Source organism: Rhopilema esculentum, chromosome 16, assembly GCF_057945365.1.
Source record: "Rhopilema esculentum isolate cy_ngs chromosome 16, ASM5794536v1, whole genome shotgun sequence".
Lineage (NCBI taxonomy): Eukaryota > Metazoa > Cnidaria > Scyphozoa > Rhizostomeae > Rhizostomatidae > Rhopilema > Rhopilema esculentum.
The window spans coordinates 5,724,359-5,747,086 of NC_142830.1; the positions used below are offsets into that span (position 1 = coordinate 5,724,359).

Here is a 22,728-nt window from a genome sequence, read left to right on the forward strand (position 1 = left end):
CTCATTAATTATGCATGAGTGTTTTGCTTTTTACAATTAGATCAGAGCACCAATTTTGCTAATTCAGCTTGGCGATTTCGTTTATATATTGCATTGTACTTTTTGTTACGAAAAGTTACGTTCATTTTTCCATACTTAAATATTCATTTCGTGTAGAATGAAAACTGAAGGATGAATTTATTGCGATCTTCTTAGTTTGTTAGTGAACATTAAATTTACAAACACATAGCTAAGATCAGCCAACCGTTGTAAGGCAATTTGGAAGCAAGCATGCTAGCAAGACAAGGTTGCATTTATCTAAGGGCAGAGGAAATTCATAGATTTAATTGGTCTCCGTAAACCATGTCATGAAGGACATGTTATTTCATTGGTTTGTAAATAAATGATTCCGAAAGGTTAAGTGTTACTACTTCAAACTTGCAATCGAGCTGTCGCATTTTATTCATAACTATCTTTTTATTTTAAAAGATTAGATATTTTTAAAATATCAGGCAATCCAATGTGAAGGATGATCTTACTTTTCTCTCTTTCACTGTATCCCTAACGTGTTCGTGACAATGAGAGGCTTAAACGTTTAGATCTTTCTTCGGAACGGAAAGGGTCCTGTTTGGGATGCTGTCGGTGCCCATACTGAGTTTGGTTTCTAAACGAAATTGTCAACCATAGATACACTAATAATAAAACACCGCAGAAGAAGGTGGTGAGAATATTTATTTGAGTAAGCAACTTTGCAATTTTTACACAAAACCTTCTTCTATTGCAGACAAAGTGTCGATCCACACTCTAAAATCTTTGAAAGAAATTGTAAAAATGGCACTGTCTCCACGAAAATAGGAAACCTTTCCCTTTTCAACGCGCAAGCACCGTACATTGTTTCTACTGTTTTATCTGATCACAATGATAAGACTCGTTGTTGAAACCTTAACGGTTTTTCAACGCACAGTTTGTAATTTGTGCAGGCAAACTACTGAACGCATGACCTGTTGGCCGCAGTATCGTTAGCTTGAGAAGACTTGCAATTGTGCTCACTCGCTTCGCTGATCTGCTTTGTTCGACAATATTACGTCACGCTCAAGCACAAACTTGCTATTAGCTTCAAAACTTTAATGTAGAATAAGGTAAAATTTACAATATATTATAATTTGTGCTTGATTTTTTCGTGGTATTGATATTGTGGCTTGAGAATATCGTTACAGAGGAATTTCGAGTTTTTCTGTTTGCAAGTAACATTGATTTTGGCTGGTTATGAGAGCCAAAGTAAGGAGGTGAACCGGAAAGGTTGTTTCTGAGCAAAGTTGTTGATGCAGTCGTAAACTACGTCTGGAAGCAGAGTATCTTAGCTGCCATTGTGAAGGTAAAACCCATCCAAATGTACTTCTCTTTGCAACAATACACAAACATCAATCTTCTATAGTAGAGGAAAATTCTCAAAGCATTTGTCTGCGGCAACTAAATTTTATTAATTGAAGCCAATCAACTTTTTTATGCAAAATCTTACTGAATGAATATTTCTTTAATATTATTTTTCAAATTCTATATGCCAATGTTTAAGCCAGATTGCGTTGCCATCAGATGACAGGATATAAACAGTTAACTTAAAAACTATTCCTAACTTAATCATGAGAGCCCTTGACGCGAGAAGCTCTTAAATGTCAAACTATTCCCCAATTTCATTAAACAACCCCGGGGTATTTGTAAAAATATTCATTTTTACTCTCCTTTTTATAAGTTCTTGAGTTCCCCATTTATCAATGTTGAATTTTCAGTACAATGCTCAACATGTTATAAACTCCATCTAAAGCATCATCATTTTTTACTTCCACCATGTCATCAATATAGAAGTATTCGTTCAGCATTCTAAGCTATCGATTTTGATGAGGGCTCTATAGCACGTCGAGTCAGTTATTCAAGATTTGACAAAACTTCTTTATGCGTCATTGAGTATTTGGTGTTTATGATGCTTTCCGATTGATGTTTTCAATCCAAACGTTTTATCAGCTCTCATTCCACAAGAATTCCCTTCTTTTCTATAAAATACTTCCGTCAATAAAGAGCAGCTCGCATTTGTAATAACATATGTAAAGGAAAATAGGCGTTTGCTTATAGCAAGTTTTAGTAAATGAAAACTTAAGCTTGTGTTTAAACCTAAGTTGGTTTTTATCTTATATGTTGCACAGGAAACACAGAAAATGGAGCCGCCATCTTTAACTCTGCTATTTTTGGTTGTTACTGCAGTTGTTTCATTCTCGTATTCAGGTATGTCTCTACGTCATAATGTTTTTAATAAGCCCTCAATGTGCCTGTTTATTTGCAGATGGCTTCATACCGAATAAACATAATTTCTTTATAACAAAATCTTTACAGTTGGAATGAAGGAAGATCAAACAGGCCATTTCAAAAAACGAAACAAGAAGAACATTTTAGCTCAAAAGATTAATATAATCATTAGATCTAGCTAACGGTTATGTCTTTAAAGATAGTGACTTATCTTTTTTTAAATAAGAAATGCTTCAGTAGTGTTTGAAGTCAAATTGGAGAAGAAATCAGGAGAATTGTTGAAAATGTAAAAGAACCTACTTCCTGGAGAAAAATATATTACAATAGATAATCAATCTCTAATAGCTACGTATTTAATGCAATCAAGCTTCTATATGGAAAAGTATCTAAAAGAAAACAATAGTAAAAAAAATACAATTAAAACAAAAATAGAGATGGAAACATAAAACTTTTGGATTTTTTTATACAGTTTGACACTTTCGACAATTTAAGACCTTTTGTTTGGCTAATGCAATTAACGTTTTTTCAGTTTTTGATAACATTTCTTTATCTTACAGCTCCAGTCCAAGAAAAAATAGCCGTAGGTAAGGATTTTTTATGAGTTGCTTTTAGGTAACAGTCGTCGGGTTTAATGACATGTAACAGCAGGGATCAGCTCCTCAATAGTTTGAAATTATACAGGAATCAGTTATCAATTTTTTCAAGCTTCATTAAAAGAAACATTAAGCTGAATATAATACCAAAACAAACTTTAAATGAAGTGTATGAATTGTATTTTCTCTAGGAGGCTGAATTCATAAATCCATGTTCATGAAAGCTTTTAAGATCCTAGCCATCTTCCAAACCAGTAGTAGATGACTTGTAAATTTGCATTATGACGTTTTCCTTTCATGATGTTTTCCTTTAAGGTTGCAATAAGGCTAAAGGAGCCGTTCGATCGTCAGTCGAAAGCACAGATAACAATGCTCATTTGCTAGCAGACTTGGACGCTCTTTCTAAAGGGGTCAAAAGATCCGGGATCGACAAAGGGTGCAATGAGAGCCCAGCTGAAAATGTCGAAGGAACAAAAAAACAGACTTTAAGCAAAATAAAAGACGAAAAAATAGTGAATGAAGATGATGTGGATAAAATGCCAATTGTCGAGACTGGCAAAGCAGCCATCAGATCATCAATAGTTAAAAATGAAACTAACAGCCAAATAGCACCAGCGAATGCTACTGCAGCATCACCTGGGAATGCAACAGCAGCTTTGTCGAGTGTGAATAAGGAAGTTGCCACCAACACTACTGCAGTCAATGTAAATGCTAACGACAACAGTACAGTTCCAGTACCGGGAACGGCTGCAAAAACGTTTATTGCTAAAACACATGGAGTTATTGATGTCAACGCGAATAAGAGATCACATAAGCCAAAGCCTAGATTAGCAAAAACAAAGAATGCAATGAAAAAATCCAAAGCAATGGCAGCCACTCACAAGGCGATAGATACTTCGATAGATGACGGTCCCTCTATGCAGAAAGGCTCTTTATCCAAAGAGACAGAGAACCAGGAAAAGGGTACTGCAAAATCAACATCCAATCTTTTGGAACCTCTTAGCTCGGCAATAAAATCTCTTGATTCGGCATCAAAACTTTTGGGGCAGGCAACAGCATCAAAAAATACCGAGCCTGCGTCAAATACTGAAGTAACCGATGAAAAAGCAACTGCGGACCCGGCAGCGGCATTGACACCGTCAAATAAAACATCCGTGGATGCATCAACTCGATCAGCCCCTTCTACAGGATCAACAGCAAAGGAGTCAAGTGGGAGTCCTGCAGCAGCTGCACCGGCGACCAAACCTGCTGCAACAGCGGCAGCTGACCCATATGCAGAGATAGCCGTTGGTCCAGACTCACCAAAGATGCCTGATCTTAAAACAGGCAGCGACAAAGCTGGTCTTCCTGTAATGAAAGTTGATCCCACGAATGGTGGTCCGGAACAAGTTTCCTTCAACAAAGAAGAACCTGGAGCCATGGCTCCAAAACCCGTTGCTGCTGGCTCCTCCAACAGGCCTGGGCCTCAGGATGTTGGCGGAATACTCGACCAGTTAACAGACAAACTGAATAAAGGTATGAAGGAACAATGTCGGTTGCCACATTGAGTTTAGAAATCTCAAATTTTTTGCAAGTTTTAGATACAATTAAAACTTAGCAGTTATGCATTAAAGCCTCCAATTTATGCACAGAGCTCTTTTTTAAATATCTTTATTTAATATAAATGTTTAAACAGATCTGAACACCCACGAGTTGAAAAAAGATCCAGAAAAATCTCTGTTAAAGTTTGTTATCTTGACATTATTCATTGCCTAGTCAAATTGGCTCATTACCTGTTATGTCATGAAAAGCCTGATAATATTAAATCGTTTTATTTAAGGTGGTGTAGCCCCTGAAAATCCTTTACCGCCCTCTGAGTCAAAATCAGTAATGGACCAGCTCACTGATTTTGACCATGATGCTCTTGAAACAGCTAAAGGATGGGAAACAACTGGGCTCAAAGCAATTGAAAAGCTAAAATCTGCTGAATACAGTCATGGAAGTATGAAAAATGAGCTCAGCAAGGAGCTCAGTGAGAGGCTAGCTGGGGGTGGATACGGGGCTTCTCTTGGCGCCAACATCGATTCGGCAGAACCAGCAACCATGGTCAGTAATCTTGACGCCCCCTCGCAGACAACCTACCCTCAACAAAGTTATAGTCGTCAGCAATCATCCCAATGGCCAGAATTCAACTCGATGGAGAATTTAGATTCCGAGGCACAACGGGAGGAGCAGTCGTTCAGCCAATACGATGAAGGTCACGAAGGAAACTACGGTGGAAACAGCGAACCGATGATGCCATCGGAGCAAAACAGCTATGATCGCCAAGAAATTCCTTCTTATCTGAATCAAGGCCTAGAACGAGAGGCGATGGATAGCAATCAAGAGCAAGGACAATACTACAAACGCAACATTATCTTAAGACCTTATTACTATCACTATGATCATCATTTGCCCTATGGCTTCAGACATCCTTACGATGATTAGAGACACAAAATAAGTAATACGAAAATGCTTGTTTATGTAACCATGTCGCATTATACTGTGTACTCGTTATGCGTTATGACGTCACGTACAGGAACAGTTGGTGAATACACACCAGGTTTTCAGACATTTCATCATAAACACTGTCTTACTGGGGGCTGCGAAAGTGATAATTTTTGTAGTCAGTCTATTAGCTTATACAGACATTATACCGGGAATCTTTGAAGAAATCATCCAGCTTCACAGGAAAAGCATTACAATTCTACTCATTAATGGAAGCCAGTGTAATTAGAATTTTCAGTGTAAAATATATGTCGATAAAACGTTAACTGTTGTCTTCAGAGCAACGAATGAAGATTCTAAAGTGCATCGTAATTAAGTGCTTCCGTACTTTGCGTCTCGACGTGCGGTATAAACCTTTTGCAGAATTTGTAACGTCGATGTTCATTGACTCGTATATTCATTATGTATTTTGATAATTAAATGTTTTCATATCAGGCCGAGTAAATATAGTTAGGTATCCTTAGTTGTGACATTTTTAGCACATTTAGGACGACATACAGAGTTTGTAAAGTAAAAGCTGTTTTCAAATAAAGGTATCTGTTCGAACGATTTAAGGTACATTTGTTGGTTGACTTCCAAGCCATCTGACTTGCTAGAGGCTGTCAGGAAATTACTAGAGGCTGTCAGGAAAATCCAAAATAAGGGGCTGATTTTTCTTACCATCTACTTTACTGACACCTTTGAAAAACGTTCAGGTTAGTTTCTTTGTTATATCTGTAACAAAGATTATTCCTTCATTTGCAAAACTTTTCTTCATTTACCAATGTCATATGCATTTGAATGAGTAAACTAATGCAAATCTGTTCTTGTGAAAAGAATCATATAAATTCATTATACGCAAAAGGTATGTAAGACAATATGTTAAAAATAAATAAAGAAAAATGAAGAAAAATTTATGTGACACTGGAAGATTCAAAACATTTCGAACACACAAAAGCATGGAAGTTTTGCAATCCAAAATGTTGGCGTTGTTTAGAAACAGAGATTCAGTTAATCAATATACTCGTCCCTGCCACTGCTTGGGAAGTTTTTCTTATCTAAGCAAATAATTAAGGAACCAGAAATATAAAGATAAATATTGAAATTTTCTGCATGCAATAGGACAGAACACAGAACCAAGAGTCTTACTTTTCAGGACCAAGAGGGGCATTGCACAGTTAAGGCACTGGAAATTTGCTGCCTGTGTGGCTATTGACAATCATGCCTTCGATAGCCAAGACATTTTTGAAGGATTGCCACTCTCCTAAGGTAATGAAAATCGCCAAAATGTTTTTCTAAATAATGTGAGAAAGGTAAAGGGGTGGGGGTCAGGTCCATTTCTCATAGCACCAAAGTTGTGAAATGAAATATCGCAAATCCTTATGAGAGGGAGGGGGCGGCAAATTGGAAAGAGTTTTAAAAGCATTATATTTAATGCAGAAAATCTTTTATATAATCTTAGGAAAGGACTTTCTTGATTCCTTTTAGCTTCAAGTTCAGTTTGTGAAAATGATGATATTTTCTTTAGATTAAAGATACTAACTCAATCACCACTGCAATCGATTCCAAGTTGTCTATTATGATATCATCGGGTATAGGAAGGATATCAGATGATTTAACCTGCCTGACCAACGGTAGTTCAAAGAAACGTTTTTGGCCTTCAATGATTGGAGAACTTTTATCTGAAACTTTACTGGTTGCTGCATGCAATCATCAAAAGAAGTAAGAACTGCTTGGCAGTTTAAAGATACCTGAACTTTGCATATATTTCGATAATTTGGTATAAGGTAGGATAAACATTTAAGAAACTGATACCTGCAATAATAAATTTCTAGAGCAAGCTATCGATAATGTAGAACATTGCCATTTTGAATGTTTGACCGAAAAGCCAATAGGAAATTTTCTTTGAAATAAAATTTAGAATCAGAGATATGGACCATAGTATGGAACCGAACTTAGCATTCAGTACATGCCACATATCAGCAGAAATTTTTTCAAGTAGAGATAAACAGTTTTTTCTAAGAAATTTCAATCCAGTTCCACTTAATCAGCCTTGAAATCTTTAGAATACTGGTAGCTGTATGAAGAAAATGCTTCCATTTTCTTGCGGGAAGTCAAACTGCCGATACTAGCCACATCCTAGCTGGACCATCAGTCATTGAAATTTATTTGGATGTATTAGGCCCCACATCTTCACAGCAAGACAGAATAAATTTTTAGTAGCTCAGCGCTCACCTTAACGCCATGATGTCAATAATTTTGATGGGGCGTAGCTAGCGTGGGGTGTTGGGGGGGGGGGGGATTGGGATGTGACACTCCCAACTTTTCATGTGTTTATCGTTAAATCTTCAGTTAGTGCAAAAAATCCCTGGTTTGTCGTCTATCAGTAGATGAATTAGAACTTAAATTTATTTTGCTTTATCTGTCTTCGTTGGTAAATTTTACCATTAATGACCCTCCACCCCCTAGTCTGGAAGGTCAAGCTACGCCACTGTTTACCAAGGTAAGTAACTGATTTCATTTTTGTAATTATCGAATTTTTATTTAAAGGAAATTGGAGAATTTATTCTAATTATGTTTTTATCTTACAATATTTTAACTGATCAACATAACTTTCATATATTTCGCCATTTCTCCCTTACGATACGAAAGCGTAGAAAACCTAAGTCAGAGTTAGATTTGTTTCGTACTTGTACCCCTGTATCCCGCTTGAAGTTTGACCCTCAATAACAAGGATCAAAATTATCCGCGGGCAACCCGCGTTAATTGTGCGTTTCCTTGTTGAGGCTTCAACTCACGCATGAGGAGTACAAAAGATGGAGAGGGGCTTGATCTCGCTTAAAGGATGCCAAAATTAAACTGAAGACGAATCATCAACTGCAAATGCCTGCTACATTAACAAAAATTTAGGTAAGCTTATGCAAAAAACTATTTCTTGCTGGAAAACTACAATCGATCTTATCAAATTTATGTCTTTTTACACTGACCTCCAATTTTTAGGCCAGATCACTATTCCTTTATTTTGTCATAACAAATATTTAATAGCATGATAATGTAATATGTTGTTATTAATTGAAAGTAAAACAAGAATATAATTTTTTAGAAATCTTTGAATGTTCTTGTTACTCACTTTATTGTCTTCCAAAAGGCATTAATTTAAAGCATATTTGGCCAGCTCAGTTGCATAACCTACCTAAATGTAGTTCATGGCATCTTATGGTAAATAAAGAAAACTCAGATTAGAATATGAGTTGTCATTTAAATGCATATGCCCTTTCTGGAACGTTGCTTCACAGGTTTTTCTTTTTTCTTTCTAATTTTATATCAAGCTGAATTTTCATGAAACTGTGGACAAACTTTGTTTCTTAGTGTCATTTCAAAAGAGCAATGTCGTCACAAGAAAGCATAACTATTTTTAACACATTCCACCAATATGCAAATATAATTGCTGATCAGACACAACGTAAGTATAAAAGATATAAACAATTGATTTTAACTAAATTTCCTATTCAGTCTTGATGTGCCAATTAGAAAAGTTGTAATGTTTTTCGTGCTACAGTTTTTTGTTGTGGCTCATGATGGTGGGTAACAAAGCTTTTAATCAACAAGACTAGCAGCAATAGGAAGCACCTCTCATTTTTTTAAATAGTTGACACTGAAAAAGGATTTTAGAATGACAGCCATCTGGGGAAATAAGACATCTGTGCCAGTTTCAATGTTTACTATTTCCAGCAGATCACAATTTTCCCCTGAGTCAGTCATTCATTGTTAGATGTGAAAAAACATACCCATTTCTAAAATACTACCAAAGCTATTCCAAGGCAATGTATGTCTAGGTTCTTAAGTATTTTCTTACTGAAAGCTGGCATGTGATACTATTTTTGAGAGCATGTTTTTATCAATGAGTAAAGTGCTATCCTTTTTAGTTTGGGGAGCACACATGTCTTTTTATTTACCTTTGCTTTACAAATTTATCGTTTTGTAAGAAGAGCATGAGTCTCTGAACATGATCCACCTTCTGTGCATTTCGTTCCTAGTCTTTAAAACAAGATATAAGTTTATCTTCCAAGGTATCAACAGCCAATGTAAGACCAGATTATTTCATCGAAGTTAAAAATATTTAATGCAAAACCATTGGCACAATTTTAGCAACTAATCACAACCAGTTTGCTCTTCACATTATCCTAGTCTTTGTTTTATCTTCCACCCTATGTCTCTTTTTGATAGGGGACATTTTATCAATGTCTAACAGTATTTATCACATTTGGCATTTTTTCTCTTAAAGCGATAAAAAACCGTCTTCTTGCTGCTGAAAGCATAAGTGCTGGATTTGAGGTAAGTCGATGCTTAGTTTGCTTGTGCTTGGAAAGTTTTATCCAAAACTTGTATTTTGCCTATATATCCAAAGCAAGTGTCTGTGTGTTCTATTTACCATTCTTGTAAATCACTTCTTGCTGAATTGGCACTTCACCCAGATGTATCAAAATTTTGTTTCTCTTCATCCACCTAATGATGCTGTACATTATTGATGTATTATCCTCCTGTTTTAGAACATTGTTGCATCACCACATTACTCAGCCTTCTTGGAGTATGCTATTCCAAAATTTGTGCAGACTTTAAGAGATGGTGAGTCTAATGATATTTGATCAATTGTGACTGAAATACTATGCATGTCTAAAATATTTTTTAATTATTATGTTTTTCTCTTTATAAATTTGTCTTTTCTCATTCAAATTGAGAAAAATTATTTTCTTTTAGGGGAGCCTCAGTTTGTTGCAGAAACTACAGAGCAGGTACTGTAAACAATTAAATCAAATCCAACTTTTTTTAAAAATGTATATTATCTTGATTATTAGTATGTATTATTTATATTTATCTTGAATAAGCTGCCATATGATGGACAAATTGATTTCTGAGATGATTTCTTATACTTTGCCAATCCAGGAAGGGAAGTATTAGGTGAAACACTGACATCCATTATCTCATTTTTCACATTATTTTTTAAGTCAAACTTGTTCTTCTAAAAAACTTTTTGATTTTGTTAGGAGTTCAGAAAACAGCTTTTAGAGATAATACATAGGATTCCTGCAGATGAACATCTCAAACAACATCTCAAGGTGTGATATAAATAACATTATATTTAAGGCAGTATTGTTAAACTAAGTAAATAGTATATTCCTGACTATTTGGAGATTTTTATTCATAAAAAGGCAGGGTGTGATTCTGTTGAGTCCTTTTCAAAAATAGTTTATTCAAACACTTTAAAACTTATTTTTAAAACTTGAAGTTATTAGTATTTTGAAGAAGACATTTTAGCAAGGTGTTTGTAATGAATGAGACTATACATATCCAGAAACATAAAGCTACAAACTGACTTCCTTTTAACTAGCACTTGCATCTAACTTTGTGTTAAGTCCTACTATTTACATTTTCTCAACAAGAGCCGCCATTCCAGCCCCCTTGAAAAAAATTGCTTAATATTCTTTCAGTAATAGTTAATCACGTGCTGCAGGTCAAACCAATAGATTTTATTTTCATGCTTAAAAATGCTTTTTATGTGTGATTTTTTCATATATGCAAATTTATATGATACAAAATTACAAAGTCATATTTAATTGCATGAAGGATGCATAAAAACTTTCTTGGTAGCCCCCATTTTTCCAGTTTCAGTACAATTAACTTTTTATCGGTTTTGATTTTTGTTATTTGGTAAGTTTTGTTACAATATATTTTCATAGATTTGAAATAGATTTAAACAATGATTGTTTCTGTTCAATTTACATCTTAGAATAATAAAGAAAGAAGTTTCACCTATCTAGAATAAATTTGAAAGGGAAACTTTATTAGTTTAATTCATTTTGTCAACTTGGAAGTGCTAATTCAGGCAGAATGATTACCAACCAAATATTTGTTTTTCAGCCAATACTTACATTGATGTTTGAACTGCTTGAGGTAGATATACTATTTTTTCTTAACATATTTTAAAATTTCTATGAGTTATTACTTTTTGAAGTTATGAAATTTGCAATTTGTTGATGTAAAAAGACTTGCTTAATGTTAATCTGTTCATTTAACTATTTCTAATTTGAAATGCTGTAGTTAGTTATTTCAAAAGCTGCAATCAGCTATCAGACATTTTTATTGAAATAGTTTCACTTTATTTACTGAAATGTATATGTAGAAGTATATCAATGTTTCAGATAATGCTTTACTAGTCATTTTGAAGTTATTAACCAATTTTATGATTTTTTTTCTGATAGATTGATAATGAAGAGAATGTGCTTGTTGCTCTCAGAATTATCATTGAGTTGCATAGACAGTATCGTCCACAGATGCAGCCAGAGGTCTGTTGAATTGTTGATTCACACATTTTGTCCCACTTGTAGTAAGAATTTGCGTGTAACAGTTTTTGCTTTCATAACTTTTCCTATATTAATTATGATGACCAAAATCAACATTGTATCAATATTATGCTTGTTATTTTTTTCCTGAATATTGATGATTGTTTATCCAAAAGTATCTAATGCCTTCAAGGCGTTATGTGATTTTTAATATTCTGGGTAAAGTATTGAATTGGGTGGAATTGACAATAACATGCTATTTTCATCATTCAGATTCAAAATTTTTTGGCCTTTGTCAAAAGGATGTACAAGGAATTACCAAATAATGCTGTATGTATTCTTGTTAGCGATTCATTGTATAGTTAGGTTTTTTAATTTATTAGAGCATTCCTGAAGTAATTAAAGGTAAGAGTTTTATGAAAACCATTACTCTCCATGTCATCAATCAAAATTCAGATCCGAGTTATAGAGTTTAACTTAGAGCTGAAGTTGGTCAATAAACCATGGCAGAAAATGAAGGTTTCTAGCTATCTAGGAAATATCGGTATATTTTGAAGAGGAAACCACAAGGTTCATGACCAAACAAGCCATACTTAAAGCCATGTTCAAGCTCTTCCATGATTTATTCTATAAAGTAGACTTTGTGCTTGGTCTTTTGGTTTTTGGGGTATTTAATAAGAATAACCAGTTTGGAAACACTGCTAATGCAAACAGACAGGCTTTAAATCAACAAACCATAGAAATGTAACACAGATTGTTTAGGTCACTTGTGTCTGGAACTAAGCAAGTCATGCTGAAGGGGTACCTTTATCTATTACAAGAAATCTGTAGCCAAATGTGCTCTTATGCACTAGGTGTTCAAGAATGACATTTAACTGCAGAGTATATTTAATTCAATTTTTTGACATAATTCTTTCTAACATGGCTGTAAGAATAATTTTTGATGATATATTTTTTTTAGACTTCTTATTTTTGATTTTCATCATAGCTTCATTATGACTACCTGCTTTAAAACAGAGTATCTAACACTAATCATATTATTTTAGCTAAGTATTGCTAGCATTTGGTCGACCTTTATAGCAAAATATGGATTAGAGCAGATGCTTTTTGTGCATCAGTACGCTAATAGCTCCAGCTTCCTTCTAGTTAATATCAATCAATCTTAAAATTATGATGAGTCAAAATTATTGCTCTTCTTGAAAAATCCTCTCGGCTAGTGAAAAATCCAATCATCGGCTAGTGACTGTGAGTCGTGTTGATCGGTATGTGTGTGTTTATTCTTTAGAAAGTACATTTCAATGTTGTGTCAGTTGGGCCTGATGGCCTGCTTCCGCCAGAGAGCATGGATTCTGTCAAAAATGCCATCGGAGGTGTTGCAAACAACGGAAAGGCATCTGAATCGTCTTCAGCTGCATCTGATGTTGGCACAAAATCGCAGGTATTGTGTCTTCCCAAAAAATATATACTAAGTACGAAAATTTATAGAATTTTGACATCTCCCACATGCTTACGTCCCAGATATAAATCCTCATTTTGAGCCCCCATATCTTGTGTATATACTTATAGATTAGATCTTTGAAATATCACGGAAAAGCGGAAACATGTCATACTAACGTACTTTTCGTCCGACACTGGTCAGATTATAAACGTCGGATAATGTACAAAGGTACCAAAGGCTTTTTTGATTAGACCTTTTTAATTGAAAAACTTCAGGATTTTGCATAATACGTAATGCTGAATAAACAGAAGGCTGTCTTAACTTATGTGCCACTTGGTAACTTCAACCCACAGCCAACCCCCATCAATCATATAACTAATGACTTAATCTTTTTCTTTTAGTCAAACTGTATCCCTAAAGCAACATCATCTTTGAAAATTCTTTCAGAGCTACCGATTTTCATTGTTCTAATGCATCAGGTATTTTAAAACTCAATACTTTGCTTCTGGCATATTAATATACTGTTTTGTACCATCTCTCTAACATTTTCTTTGCTATTATATTTTTCTAAGGTTTAAACACTAATTTTACATTTTTTATAGCACAGTTTTTCGAATTATCTGATGAACATCTGGCAACACGATTCATAAAACCCTGTTTCCTACTGAGTTTGTTAAATTCCCCTATTCATGTCCCCTTTATCTTATCTTAAAGCCATTCTTTGGGATTGTCCCTCGCGTATACACGCTTGATATGTGTTCTATATGTGTTCAAACACTCTTTAATTCTTTAAATAATTGACAGTTAAATGTCACAAGAGCAACCTTAACTTGCCTGGGTAGCAATGCAGCCTTGTAATCTTTGATAACACTTTTTGTAGCTTTACAAGCAAAACGTTCATGGTGCTATAAAAGATTTCATTGCACTTGTCATGACCACCATCACTCTTCAACCAACTTTGGCTGCCAGGTATCAACTCATTTTCTCTTTCAATACAGATAGACAGCTTTATCGCACAATATCTAATTTCTTATGTGTTATGTCACGACATTCTGCTTCTGTTAAGCAATTTTACATTGAAGCGGTTATAAAAGGTTCTTTTGCAAATGTAGCAAATGTCTCGAAAATACTTACTCGTTGCAGGGGCGGCGGGGAGCAATAATAAATTGCTATTAATCGCGAGCGAAGCGAGTGAACAACGTGGGTCCGGGGGCCACGCCCTTTAAAAGGGCGGAAACGCCCATCCTTTACAAGAGGGATACAGATATAAAGTTATCACTGCTCCTAAATGATGGTCTATTTTCCAAAACTACGCTCGTTTCTGAAAAATCCACAAAAATTTCTATTAAGATACGAAATATTTTGAAAAAAAGAAAACATTTCGTCTAAGCTCAAACATTATTGTTGTTTTTATTTTATTTTTACAACAAACGTGTATCGCAAATTGATCATTTTTTCAAGCACATCTATGAAAAAAATTGCAGTTATTTTCTTGAACTTATCCGTTCCTTGTCTAGGAAAACTCGCAACTCTTGACTGTAGTTCCCTAACAAGTCCATCAATTCAATGAAATTTCCCCTGTTTGGAGAGAATTTGTCTTCAGAATGCCCCCGGAAAGCGAGTCCTTGGGCAGACAAGTAGACTGCAACATCAATATGGTGCTTCATCATCTTTGAATATCTTGATGCATTTTCATTATGTCTCAGAATTTCTCTCTGTCTTGCTTCATCAAGTGCACTGGCCACATCCACATTCCCTAAAAGCTTGTACGAAGCGTGACATGTCATGTGACTTTTTGATTCTTGGTGCCTGTTAGCAACATTCGACAAATTCCTGCCATCAGATGCAAATCCAGTTGGTTGCACGAAGCAAGCCTTCATCTGAAATAAATTATGTGAATAAATTGATAAAAATTCTTCTATTATCACCCACATTTCTATAACAAGTTACAGTGGAGTTGCAACCTTGTTTTTTATATTTAGCTCGATTTTAGCATCAAACTGCTCTTAATTTCAAATAGTTGTTTGTAGAAATCGAGGAGCGTATCACCTTCGTACACCTTTGGCAAAAATACTAATGTTTTAAAAAATCTCGGACGCCTTTTGGGAAGAGTGATACACCCCTTGGTATCTTGGTAGTAATGGAAACAATTACAGCAAATGTAGTCTTTACCTAAACGCCTAAACGATAGTTAACTATGCCTAAACCTAAACATTAAGTTATAGATGGTCAGTTTCGTAAACTTGAGCATAAGTAATACTAAAATGGCTTCTTGTAGGGACTATGACAGGGACATCTGATCAATCGGTGTCTTGTGAATAAGTGTGTTCATGAAAATGCCACAATTCCTTGCGTTTGTAAAAGGTGGCTACATATGCAGGGCTGTTTAGACTACCGCGGCTCTCCGCCGCTCGTTAAAAGCCCTGCTATTCATCTTCAATTTGTAATAGCAAAGCCGCTATAAACGAGACTTTCCGACGAGAGAAAATAGTAAATAGAAAATAGTAATCTTCTTACCTTCAAATGATCTCCCATGACTAAACATGGCCAGCAGAAATATGTATTCTTCTCTGAATCACCACATATCCAAGAAAAACCTCTATACACAGCTTCACACGAACGACTTTTAACTTTAACATCGGGGCATGGGCGTCCGTCTTTTTTAAGACGAAGGCGCTGTTCATGAGTTAATTTACCTCCTTGCATAGATATGAGGGAAAAGACAGTTGAAACACCCCATCGTACACCACCTGACGCTACTTGATTCATTTTGTATCTGAAAAGGTCTCTACTCTCTTCCCAACGTTTATCGAACTGACGATTTGTATGCGTGATCGCGTGTGAGCTCTTGCTATTCATTCCAAGAATTTAATAGCAAGGCTGTCAGATATGCGTATTTCACAATAGCCCGTTGCGTCACACCATAGCCACACTATGGCGCAACTCCTATTAGTTTCCTCCGTTTGCTATTCAGAAGGGCCAAGTAATAGCATGGCCATCGACGGCCACAGCGTGGATCAGAAAGGTATACACGCGGCATTCTTTGAATAGATTAAGTCGGGCAATCGCAATATCAAAAAGCACAGAGGGGTCAAATAAATCATGGAATGAAGGAACTGGATAAGGAAATCAAGATCCAGAAAAGATTTTACTCGTATAATTTATGTTACATTAATTTGTCTAATACAAAAGCAGAACATTTCTTTGGAAAAAAATTGCTATTAATGAAATAGCATAAATAGCACTGTCCGCCGCCTCTGACTCGTTGCACTTCTTACGCGTTGCATGTTTTGTACTTGACCTTAAATTGTCTCGTCCATTGTGAACTGTCTAATGGTAAACTGTTTCTTTTGTAGAAAATCACCAAATTTTAACAAAGAGATATATGTCGACTTTACCGCCGCACAAATAAAGACGCTGTCAATTTTAGCTTATTTCATAAGGATTTTTCAGGTGGGAATATTAAGTGTTTTTGGCAAATGTTACAAGTTTGGTACAAGTACTTTTTCATTGAAAGCTGTTCACACATTACAACTAATGCACGGTGCTATTTTCCACAATGAAGAGATTTCAGCCAGCTATTTTCTCTTAACTAAGGTCACCTGTTAAGTTTTCAAAATAGGTTTGTGTTCTCCAGCACTTTTAGAAGCCTTTTTTTGCTCTTAAAGATCACGTCTTCCATTTTTAGGATCTTGTTGCTCAAGCTTCTACAAACCTTGTTGGCAGCATGCTTGGTCTCTTCCGTTATTGCCCAAAGGTATTTAAGTTTAAGATCAAAGCGAATTATGGATTTCACTGCTTTAGAGAAAACAATTTCTTATGTCATTTTAGCTTTGCCATTAATTCTGCTGCTTCTGGTCACAGACCTTTAAGGAGTGCCTGCTTTTTAGTTAGTTTTATAATTGTGATTTTTCGTAAAAGCATGGAATGCTCATAAGGTTTATGATCAGCTCTGCTACCCGGAAACTGGAATGTTTCCGGCTTTATCAAGTAAACTACAAACGCCGGGCACCATATACTGCTTCAGTGATCTGACTGTTTGTGCATTAATTTATTTTTCAATCTTGTTTATATCTTAAAGAATCTCTTCAGATATAAAGTGCTGTTTCATGGTAGCTTTTTCTCTTGTAGGAGGTTGCTCACTTGCGAAAAGAACTCTTGATAGCTGCCAGGCACATTTTAGGAACTGAACATAGAAACAGTAAGTTTCTGGTTCAATTGTTTCTTCATTCATTTAAAAATAAATTCACGCATTTCAAAATTCTAAGTTGTCCTTTTATTTATTTTCGAAGTCCCAACTATGTCGTATTTTTTAATCTGGATTTTTTCAACAGACCATCAACCCTCAGATGGAAGACAAAATGTCTACGCCATTGTTTATTATTCTTTCAAAGATTTTTGGTCAATTTTTTTGGTCTTTAACGAAAAAAATTACTTGATGATGCTGTCTTTAAGATGCAGTGCTATGCTGATTTTCTCTATTGCTTAATCAATAACTTAGTGATTTTTGGATCATTGTAGTGTATAAAAGATCTGCCGGTGATGTATAAAAGTCTGAGTTTGTTCGCCCTAAGTTTAAACGTCTTTCTCCTAGCTAATCATTCGGTAATCTCAGAGTTTTTTATTCTAGTCCTTTTTTATGTTCTTAACCAATGTCTCTTTAATAGCCCATCTCTGTTTCTTTCTAGAATTTTTCCCATACATTGAACAGCTTTTCCACGAAGACGTCCTTATTGGGGATGGATGGACCATGAACGAAGGTCTTCGCCCCCTAGCATATAGCACATTGGCAGATTTTGTTCACCATGTCAGGTCGCAGCTATCCTTGCCAAATCTTGCACTGGTTGTCCATCTGTTTTCAAAAAACGTGCACGATGAGTCGTTGATCATAAGCATTCAGAGGATGTCTTGCAAAGTAAGTGATCAAGAATCTATTTTCACTAATCATAGTTTGAGCTTCGGGAATATTCAATTGTACCAATTCTTCTTGTCTCACGACATTTGTTTGAAATAAGCATTTGTTTCACGCCAGGCGATGCTTTCATTTATCTGCTTTCTTTTTCCTAGCTTTTGCTAAACCTGGTCGACTGCATAAGACAGAAAGGCGACGAGCAAGGAGTGGTATGTTGGCTTGCTTCATATGATTTCCTCTGGTCCGTACTTGAATATAGAGATGCCAGGCTAAGTAGTTTGATAAGCAGTTTAATAACAATATCTATACTACACAGTAGGAGAGGGCTTCTGACCACCATAGCCACCTTTCTTCTTCAAATTTGCAAATATTTTTTAACCTGATTTTAATGTTAGTTTATCACCATTTTTCTAGAAAATTTCAAGGACCTAAGTATAGCGGTACCTGCCTTTTTAAACCATTGTTTGAAGTGGTACCCCATTTCGTAGATAAAATTTTGTTTGCATTTTATTGATGAGAAACTTATATTTATTTTCAGGGAAGAGAGATTTTAATGAAAATGCTGGAAGTTTTTGTACGAAAATTCAAGACCACTGCCAAACATCACATCCCAGCCATCCTTGAAAAGTGGTAAATATTCTTAGCATATTTAAATACTTTGTAATGATTACTGCAAACCCCTTTGCTCAAAATTCATTTGTTTCCTGTTACATTTTGTGATTTTAGATATGCTTTTCTATTGGCAAGTTTTTCTTATTCTGGCATAAGACTATTCCACCAATCTGTGTTTTTGCAGAAGCTTCAGTTACATTGTAGCATGCTCATTGTTCACATCTGTGCTGTCAGCTCCACTAGTAATATTGATCATTGCTGAAACATTAGGGTGATGCCCAGTCTTTTTTCCCGTCAACCATTCGCATACGAGTTTGAATATGAATCAATTTATGCATCTCGCCAGTTGTGTTAATATACATCACTGGTATAAATTTTTCAACAATCATATTGCTTGTAGTTGAATAAACGTTAAGTATCAACCTTTCTTTTCGAAAAACTCTTTGTTAGTAATAACGTTTCTTGTTTTCAGTCAACCATCGGAAGGAATAGCCTCTCCTAAAGCTGATAAGAAATCTCCAAGCATTTTGCTGGAAAGCCCAAAAGAAAAGGTTTTTCTTTGTTTTTCGTAACAAGTCAAATTGGTTTTATGAACAGGTTTGAAAACCTTGATAAAGAGAGTGTTTTATGATCGATGGCCTTGCAGCTTTGAATACATTTACGAAATGTTGCAAAGGATTTTTTTCTGAAATCCGACCCTTATTTCATATTATGTAACTATTTAGTTTGTATATAATTTTAACTGCATTGTTTTCTCTTCAGTAGTTTTCATAATTAATTTGTTCAATTTATTTTTAATTTCTTTTGTAGGGAAGTACTTGGCGTGGTAAGTTGCGAGTCTTGATTCATGGCCATCTGTTTCTCTGCGTCTTGATTTATAGACTGAACCTCCGTTCAGTGCAATGTGATATAAATTCAATACATGATTATTTGATTTTTCCAATATACATAAAGACTATTTAAAATAAGATTTGCTTACATGGTCAGTAATGTTAATGGTGTTCAATAAAAAGCTTGTTAAAATCTAACTGTTTCTCTCTTATGTTTTAAAATGTTTAGATTTCTCCAGTCAGTAATATGTGTTGTCAAAGTCAGTTCTTATTTCGAAACTCGTTACTTTGAATAAAAAGTACCTAAGCGTATTTATATTAACAGACAAACAGAAGAAAACTATCCATAATGTTGCATGCAGGGGAATATATTTTGAAGGAGTTTTCTCAACAGTTTTACTAATCGTGGATTTTGCAATGATTGGTGTCGTTTTTCGTTTATTTTGTTTGTAATGTTTTGTAAAATTTTGTCATACCAGGGTCAGGAAATAAAGACAATGTTGCTGTGGCTGACTACAGAGAGATGGTTAAAACGCTAGTTTGCGGAGTAAAGACAATAACATGGGGCGCTGGCTCTTGTAAAGTGTCAACTGGAGGTAATGACATAGCATGAAGTACCACAGCTCTTATTTTACCTCTTCAATCATACAACACCGCTTTAGCCCTAAGTGCATGCTGTCTTTTAATAAAATATATACAACTAATCTGTCTGCCGATGTAAAGGCTCTGGATTGAAGTGAGAGTCTGGCGCCACACTTCCCTCGATCTTCACTGTCAAATCGAAGGCACTCTAAGTAAATAGCTTGTTGATATATTTGTCTCTCAACAGCTATTGTGGCACGAATTTTTATTGCTCAGCCAAACCTGGTCTAGAGTCAATGTGATTAGTTCTAATTGCTCTCCCAAACCTGATTTGCTATTACTTCAACATTTTCGGTGCATTTTAAACTTTTTGTCAATTTTACTTTTGAAAGTCCCATTCAAACTCAGAAGCAAAAAGGGGTTAATCACGCAAGTTAGCCACTTCTGTTTTGTACATTAAAGTTGCATTCCCAGCAAACTCAACATAGTTTTTTATCTGTGTTAGCTAGTCCTTCTGTAAAACCCCTTTTTTCTAGAGAATGTAGAAAAACCTTATTTGTCGTATTTTTAATTGTAGATGTGCAAATCCCAGTTTATCCACAAGGGAACAAAGTTTTCCTGCCGAGTGAGACGAAAATGTTCATCAGACTTCTCAAATATGGTACATAGTTTTGGAATTCATGCACCTTAGAAACGCTTTTAAACTAGTTTTACAATCCAATTTGTATGTTTTTGGTAGGTTTTTAATATCTAGCTTATGAAAAATTGACTGGACGAGAGATATAAATTAAAGAGTCTCTTGTGTATGCTGTCAACCTTTTTATGCTTAGTGAGTGTTGATTCTTAAATAGCTAGCCTCTTTCTTGCCGGTATTACAAAATATTCAGATTGGATGTACTCAATTCTATTTTTTGCATCAACAAATATTTTTCAAATTGAGTTTAGTCTTGTGTATCCGGTTCACAGTAACGAAAAAGCTAACTCTTTTCAGCGCTCGAGGCCTTAGACGTCTACCAGATATCTGCAAGTCCAACTGGCAATGGGTTTATAAAAATGGCTAAGTGCGTTTGTTGTTTTTTGGGAATTTTTTGAGTCAAATATGAATCCTTAGACCTCATGTCATTGAATAAATACATTCCTCCTTGCTTACCTAGTTGATCTATGTCTTATCTAATTTTATGTTTGGGTTGCATCTTTTCATTGAATTCTTATCTGTAGTTCAATTGAGTATGGCTGTTTAGTAAGCAGATGGGCATTGACTATCATCTTTCAAGCAACTTTCCTACCCTGCCTAGTTGTGAGAAAAAGTAAATCGTTCTATCAAACGTTGAATACGTTGCTGTAAATGCTATGTAAATAAAGTTTTAATCGGTTTTCATTTTGAAAATTTTTATTTTAGTTCACCACAACAAATTAGAATGAAAGAGGAAAAGGAAATCTTGGAACATTTTGCTGGAGTTGTAAGTTGGATTTTTATATTTCTGTAATCCAATCAAATTTAACACTATCAAAGATGAATAGAAAAAGAAATATCCCATGTAGGTTCCTGCATAGTTGATGTGTAGGTAATTTACTTGTTTGATAAATTTTATTTGCTTTAAAGTTTGCAATGGGCCTCTTGTCTCAAAGTAATGGTCTATAAACTTCCAATATATGACCATGTAAACGGCACATTGTCATATCTCGGTTCTACGCATATTTGCAGACGGTGTAAACGGGACACAAATCTGTAAATGGTTTATCAGATTATATGACACGCTTTACCATGGAACAATATTTTCTCCGCAGTTTACAATGCTAAATACTGCTACGTTCAAAGAGGTTTTCACGGCTACAATTGAGGTAACTTACTTTATTCGAATTTGCATCAAACCCGTTATCAATACTTTAAACATTTAATCGTTCAGCAGTAAATAGTACGTAAAATGTCCTCTGTTTCAAGATTACTTAAATCATGATTGTTTTGACCTTTGTGCCTTTTCTTCCAGTATCTGGTTGACAGAATTCATAGCAACTATGCTTTACAGGTATTTAATGGCTTTTCTTTGACTATGACTGTTCTTCAAGTAAAATTCTCAATGAGGTGTGTAGTTTGCCAGTCATTAGAACCCTGTTTCCACAACATGCGTGAAAAGAACGTTTCCTAGGTGCCACGACGAAACTAATTTACATTAAAATCAAGATTTAACTCTATGATCCAACTGTTGGTGACCAGGCAATTTGGTCTCGTGTAAATTGACTATTATGGCCACACCTTGTAACACAGGTTGCAAGTTTAGAACCACCTACGTAAGGGAAAGATTGTGAACATTCATCTACGCTTATTCGCTGTCGTTTTCAGCTAGTTTACAAGTCACTCACGGGGCAATACTGTGAATATAATATCATTATCTAGCTGTTTTATCTCTGCATGCTTTAAAGATTGGCCTTCGTACGGTCTTTTCTCATCGTTAGTGGAAAAAAGAGACGTTGCTTTCCTCTGTCGAGATTAATTTAACATCTCATTAGGCTCGCTTTAAGTTGAATTTAAGTTGAATGGGCTGCTTGTGTTAAGGGGACGGCCACACAGAGTTTTCCAATTTTAAATTGTTATGGGAAACTGAAGAATACCCCCAGTACTTTTTACCAGTAGTAAGTT

At 35.2% G+C, this 22,728-nt stretch overlaps 3 protein-coding genes across 3 annotated transcripts in view; 2 read left to right on the forward strand and 1 right to left on the reverse strand.

Moving 5' to 3' along the window:
• The first annotated feature begins 949 nt into the window (after window positions 1-949).
• On the forward strand, window positions 950-5,954 carry LOC135681859 (uncharacterized). The gene is made up of 5 exons (XM_065196484.2): window positions 950-1,354; window positions 2,178-2,256; window positions 2,835-2,861; window positions 3,186-4,385; window positions 4,690-5,954. Exons 2-5 carry the CDS (start codon window positions 2,190-2,192, stop codon window positions 5,334-5,336), a joined length of 1,941 nt encoding a protein of 646 aa, XP_065052556.2. The 5' UTR covers window positions 950-1,354; window positions 2,178-2,189; the 3' UTR covers window positions 5,337-5,954.
• A 2,174-nt stretch (window positions 5,955-8,128) lies between these two features.
• LOC135682065 (transformation/transcription domain-associated protein-like) overlaps window positions 8,129-22,728 on the forward strand; it is a 66,432-nt gene continuing 51,832 nt past the window's right edge. Inside the window, exons 1-26 of the mRNA XM_089112980.1 lie at window positions 8,129-8,285; window positions 8,745-8,838; window positions 9,661-9,710; window positions 9,926-10,001; window positions 10,134-10,168; window positions 10,421-10,492; window positions 11,295-11,327; window positions 11,636-11,719; window positions 11,990-12,046; window positions 13,002-13,154; window positions 13,556-13,633; window positions 14,035-14,123; window positions 16,511-16,607; window positions 16,843-16,911; window positions 17,286-17,355; window positions 17,843-18,069; window positions 18,222-18,275; window positions 18,605-18,696; window positions 19,151-19,229; window positions 19,489-19,504; window positions 19,988-20,104; window positions 20,668-20,751; window positions 21,082-21,151; window positions 21,490-21,550; window positions 21,879-21,932; window positions 22,079-22,117. Coding sequence (XP_088969106.1) covers window positions 8,763-8,838; window positions 9,661-9,710; window positions 9,926-10,001; window positions 10,134-10,168; window positions 10,421-10,492; window positions 11,295-11,327; window positions 11,636-11,719; window positions 11,990-12,046; window positions 13,002-13,154; window positions 13,556-13,633; window positions 14,035-14,123; window positions 16,511-16,607; window positions 16,843-16,911; window positions 17,286-17,355; window positions 17,843-18,069; window positions 18,222-18,275; window positions 18,605-18,696; window positions 19,151-19,229; window positions 19,489-19,504; window positions 19,988-20,104; window positions 20,668-20,751; window positions 21,082-21,151; window positions 21,490-21,550; window positions 21,879-21,932; window positions 22,079-22,117 — 1,932 coding nt within the window. The 5' untranslated portion in view covers window positions 8,129-8,285; window positions 8,745-8,762. The remainder of the gene's footprint in view (window positions 8,286-8,744; window positions 8,839-9,660; window positions 9,711-9,925; window positions 10,002-10,133; window positions 10,169-10,420; window positions 10,493-11,294; window positions 11,328-11,635; window positions 11,720-11,989; window positions 12,047-13,001; window positions 13,155-13,555; window positions 13,634-14,034; window positions 14,124-16,510; window positions 16,608-16,842; window positions 16,912-17,285; window positions 17,356-17,842; window positions 18,070-18,221; window positions 18,276-18,604; window positions 18,697-19,150; window positions 19,230-19,488; window positions 19,505-19,987; window positions 20,105-20,667; window positions 20,752-21,081; window positions 21,152-21,489; window positions 21,551-21,878; window positions 21,933-22,078; window positions 22,118-22,728) is intronic.
• LOC148958239 (uncharacterized) lies at window positions 14,153-16,456 on the reverse strand. Its single transcript, XM_089112983.1, has 2 exons — window positions 15,672-16,456; window positions 14,153-15,034 (listed from the first exon to the last, which is right to left on the reverse strand). Exons 1-2 carry the CDS (start codon window positions 16,011-16,013, stop codon window positions 14,639-14,641), a joined length of 738 nt encoding a protein of 245 aa, XP_088969109.1. The 5' UTR covers window positions 16,014-16,456; the 3' UTR covers window positions 14,153-14,638.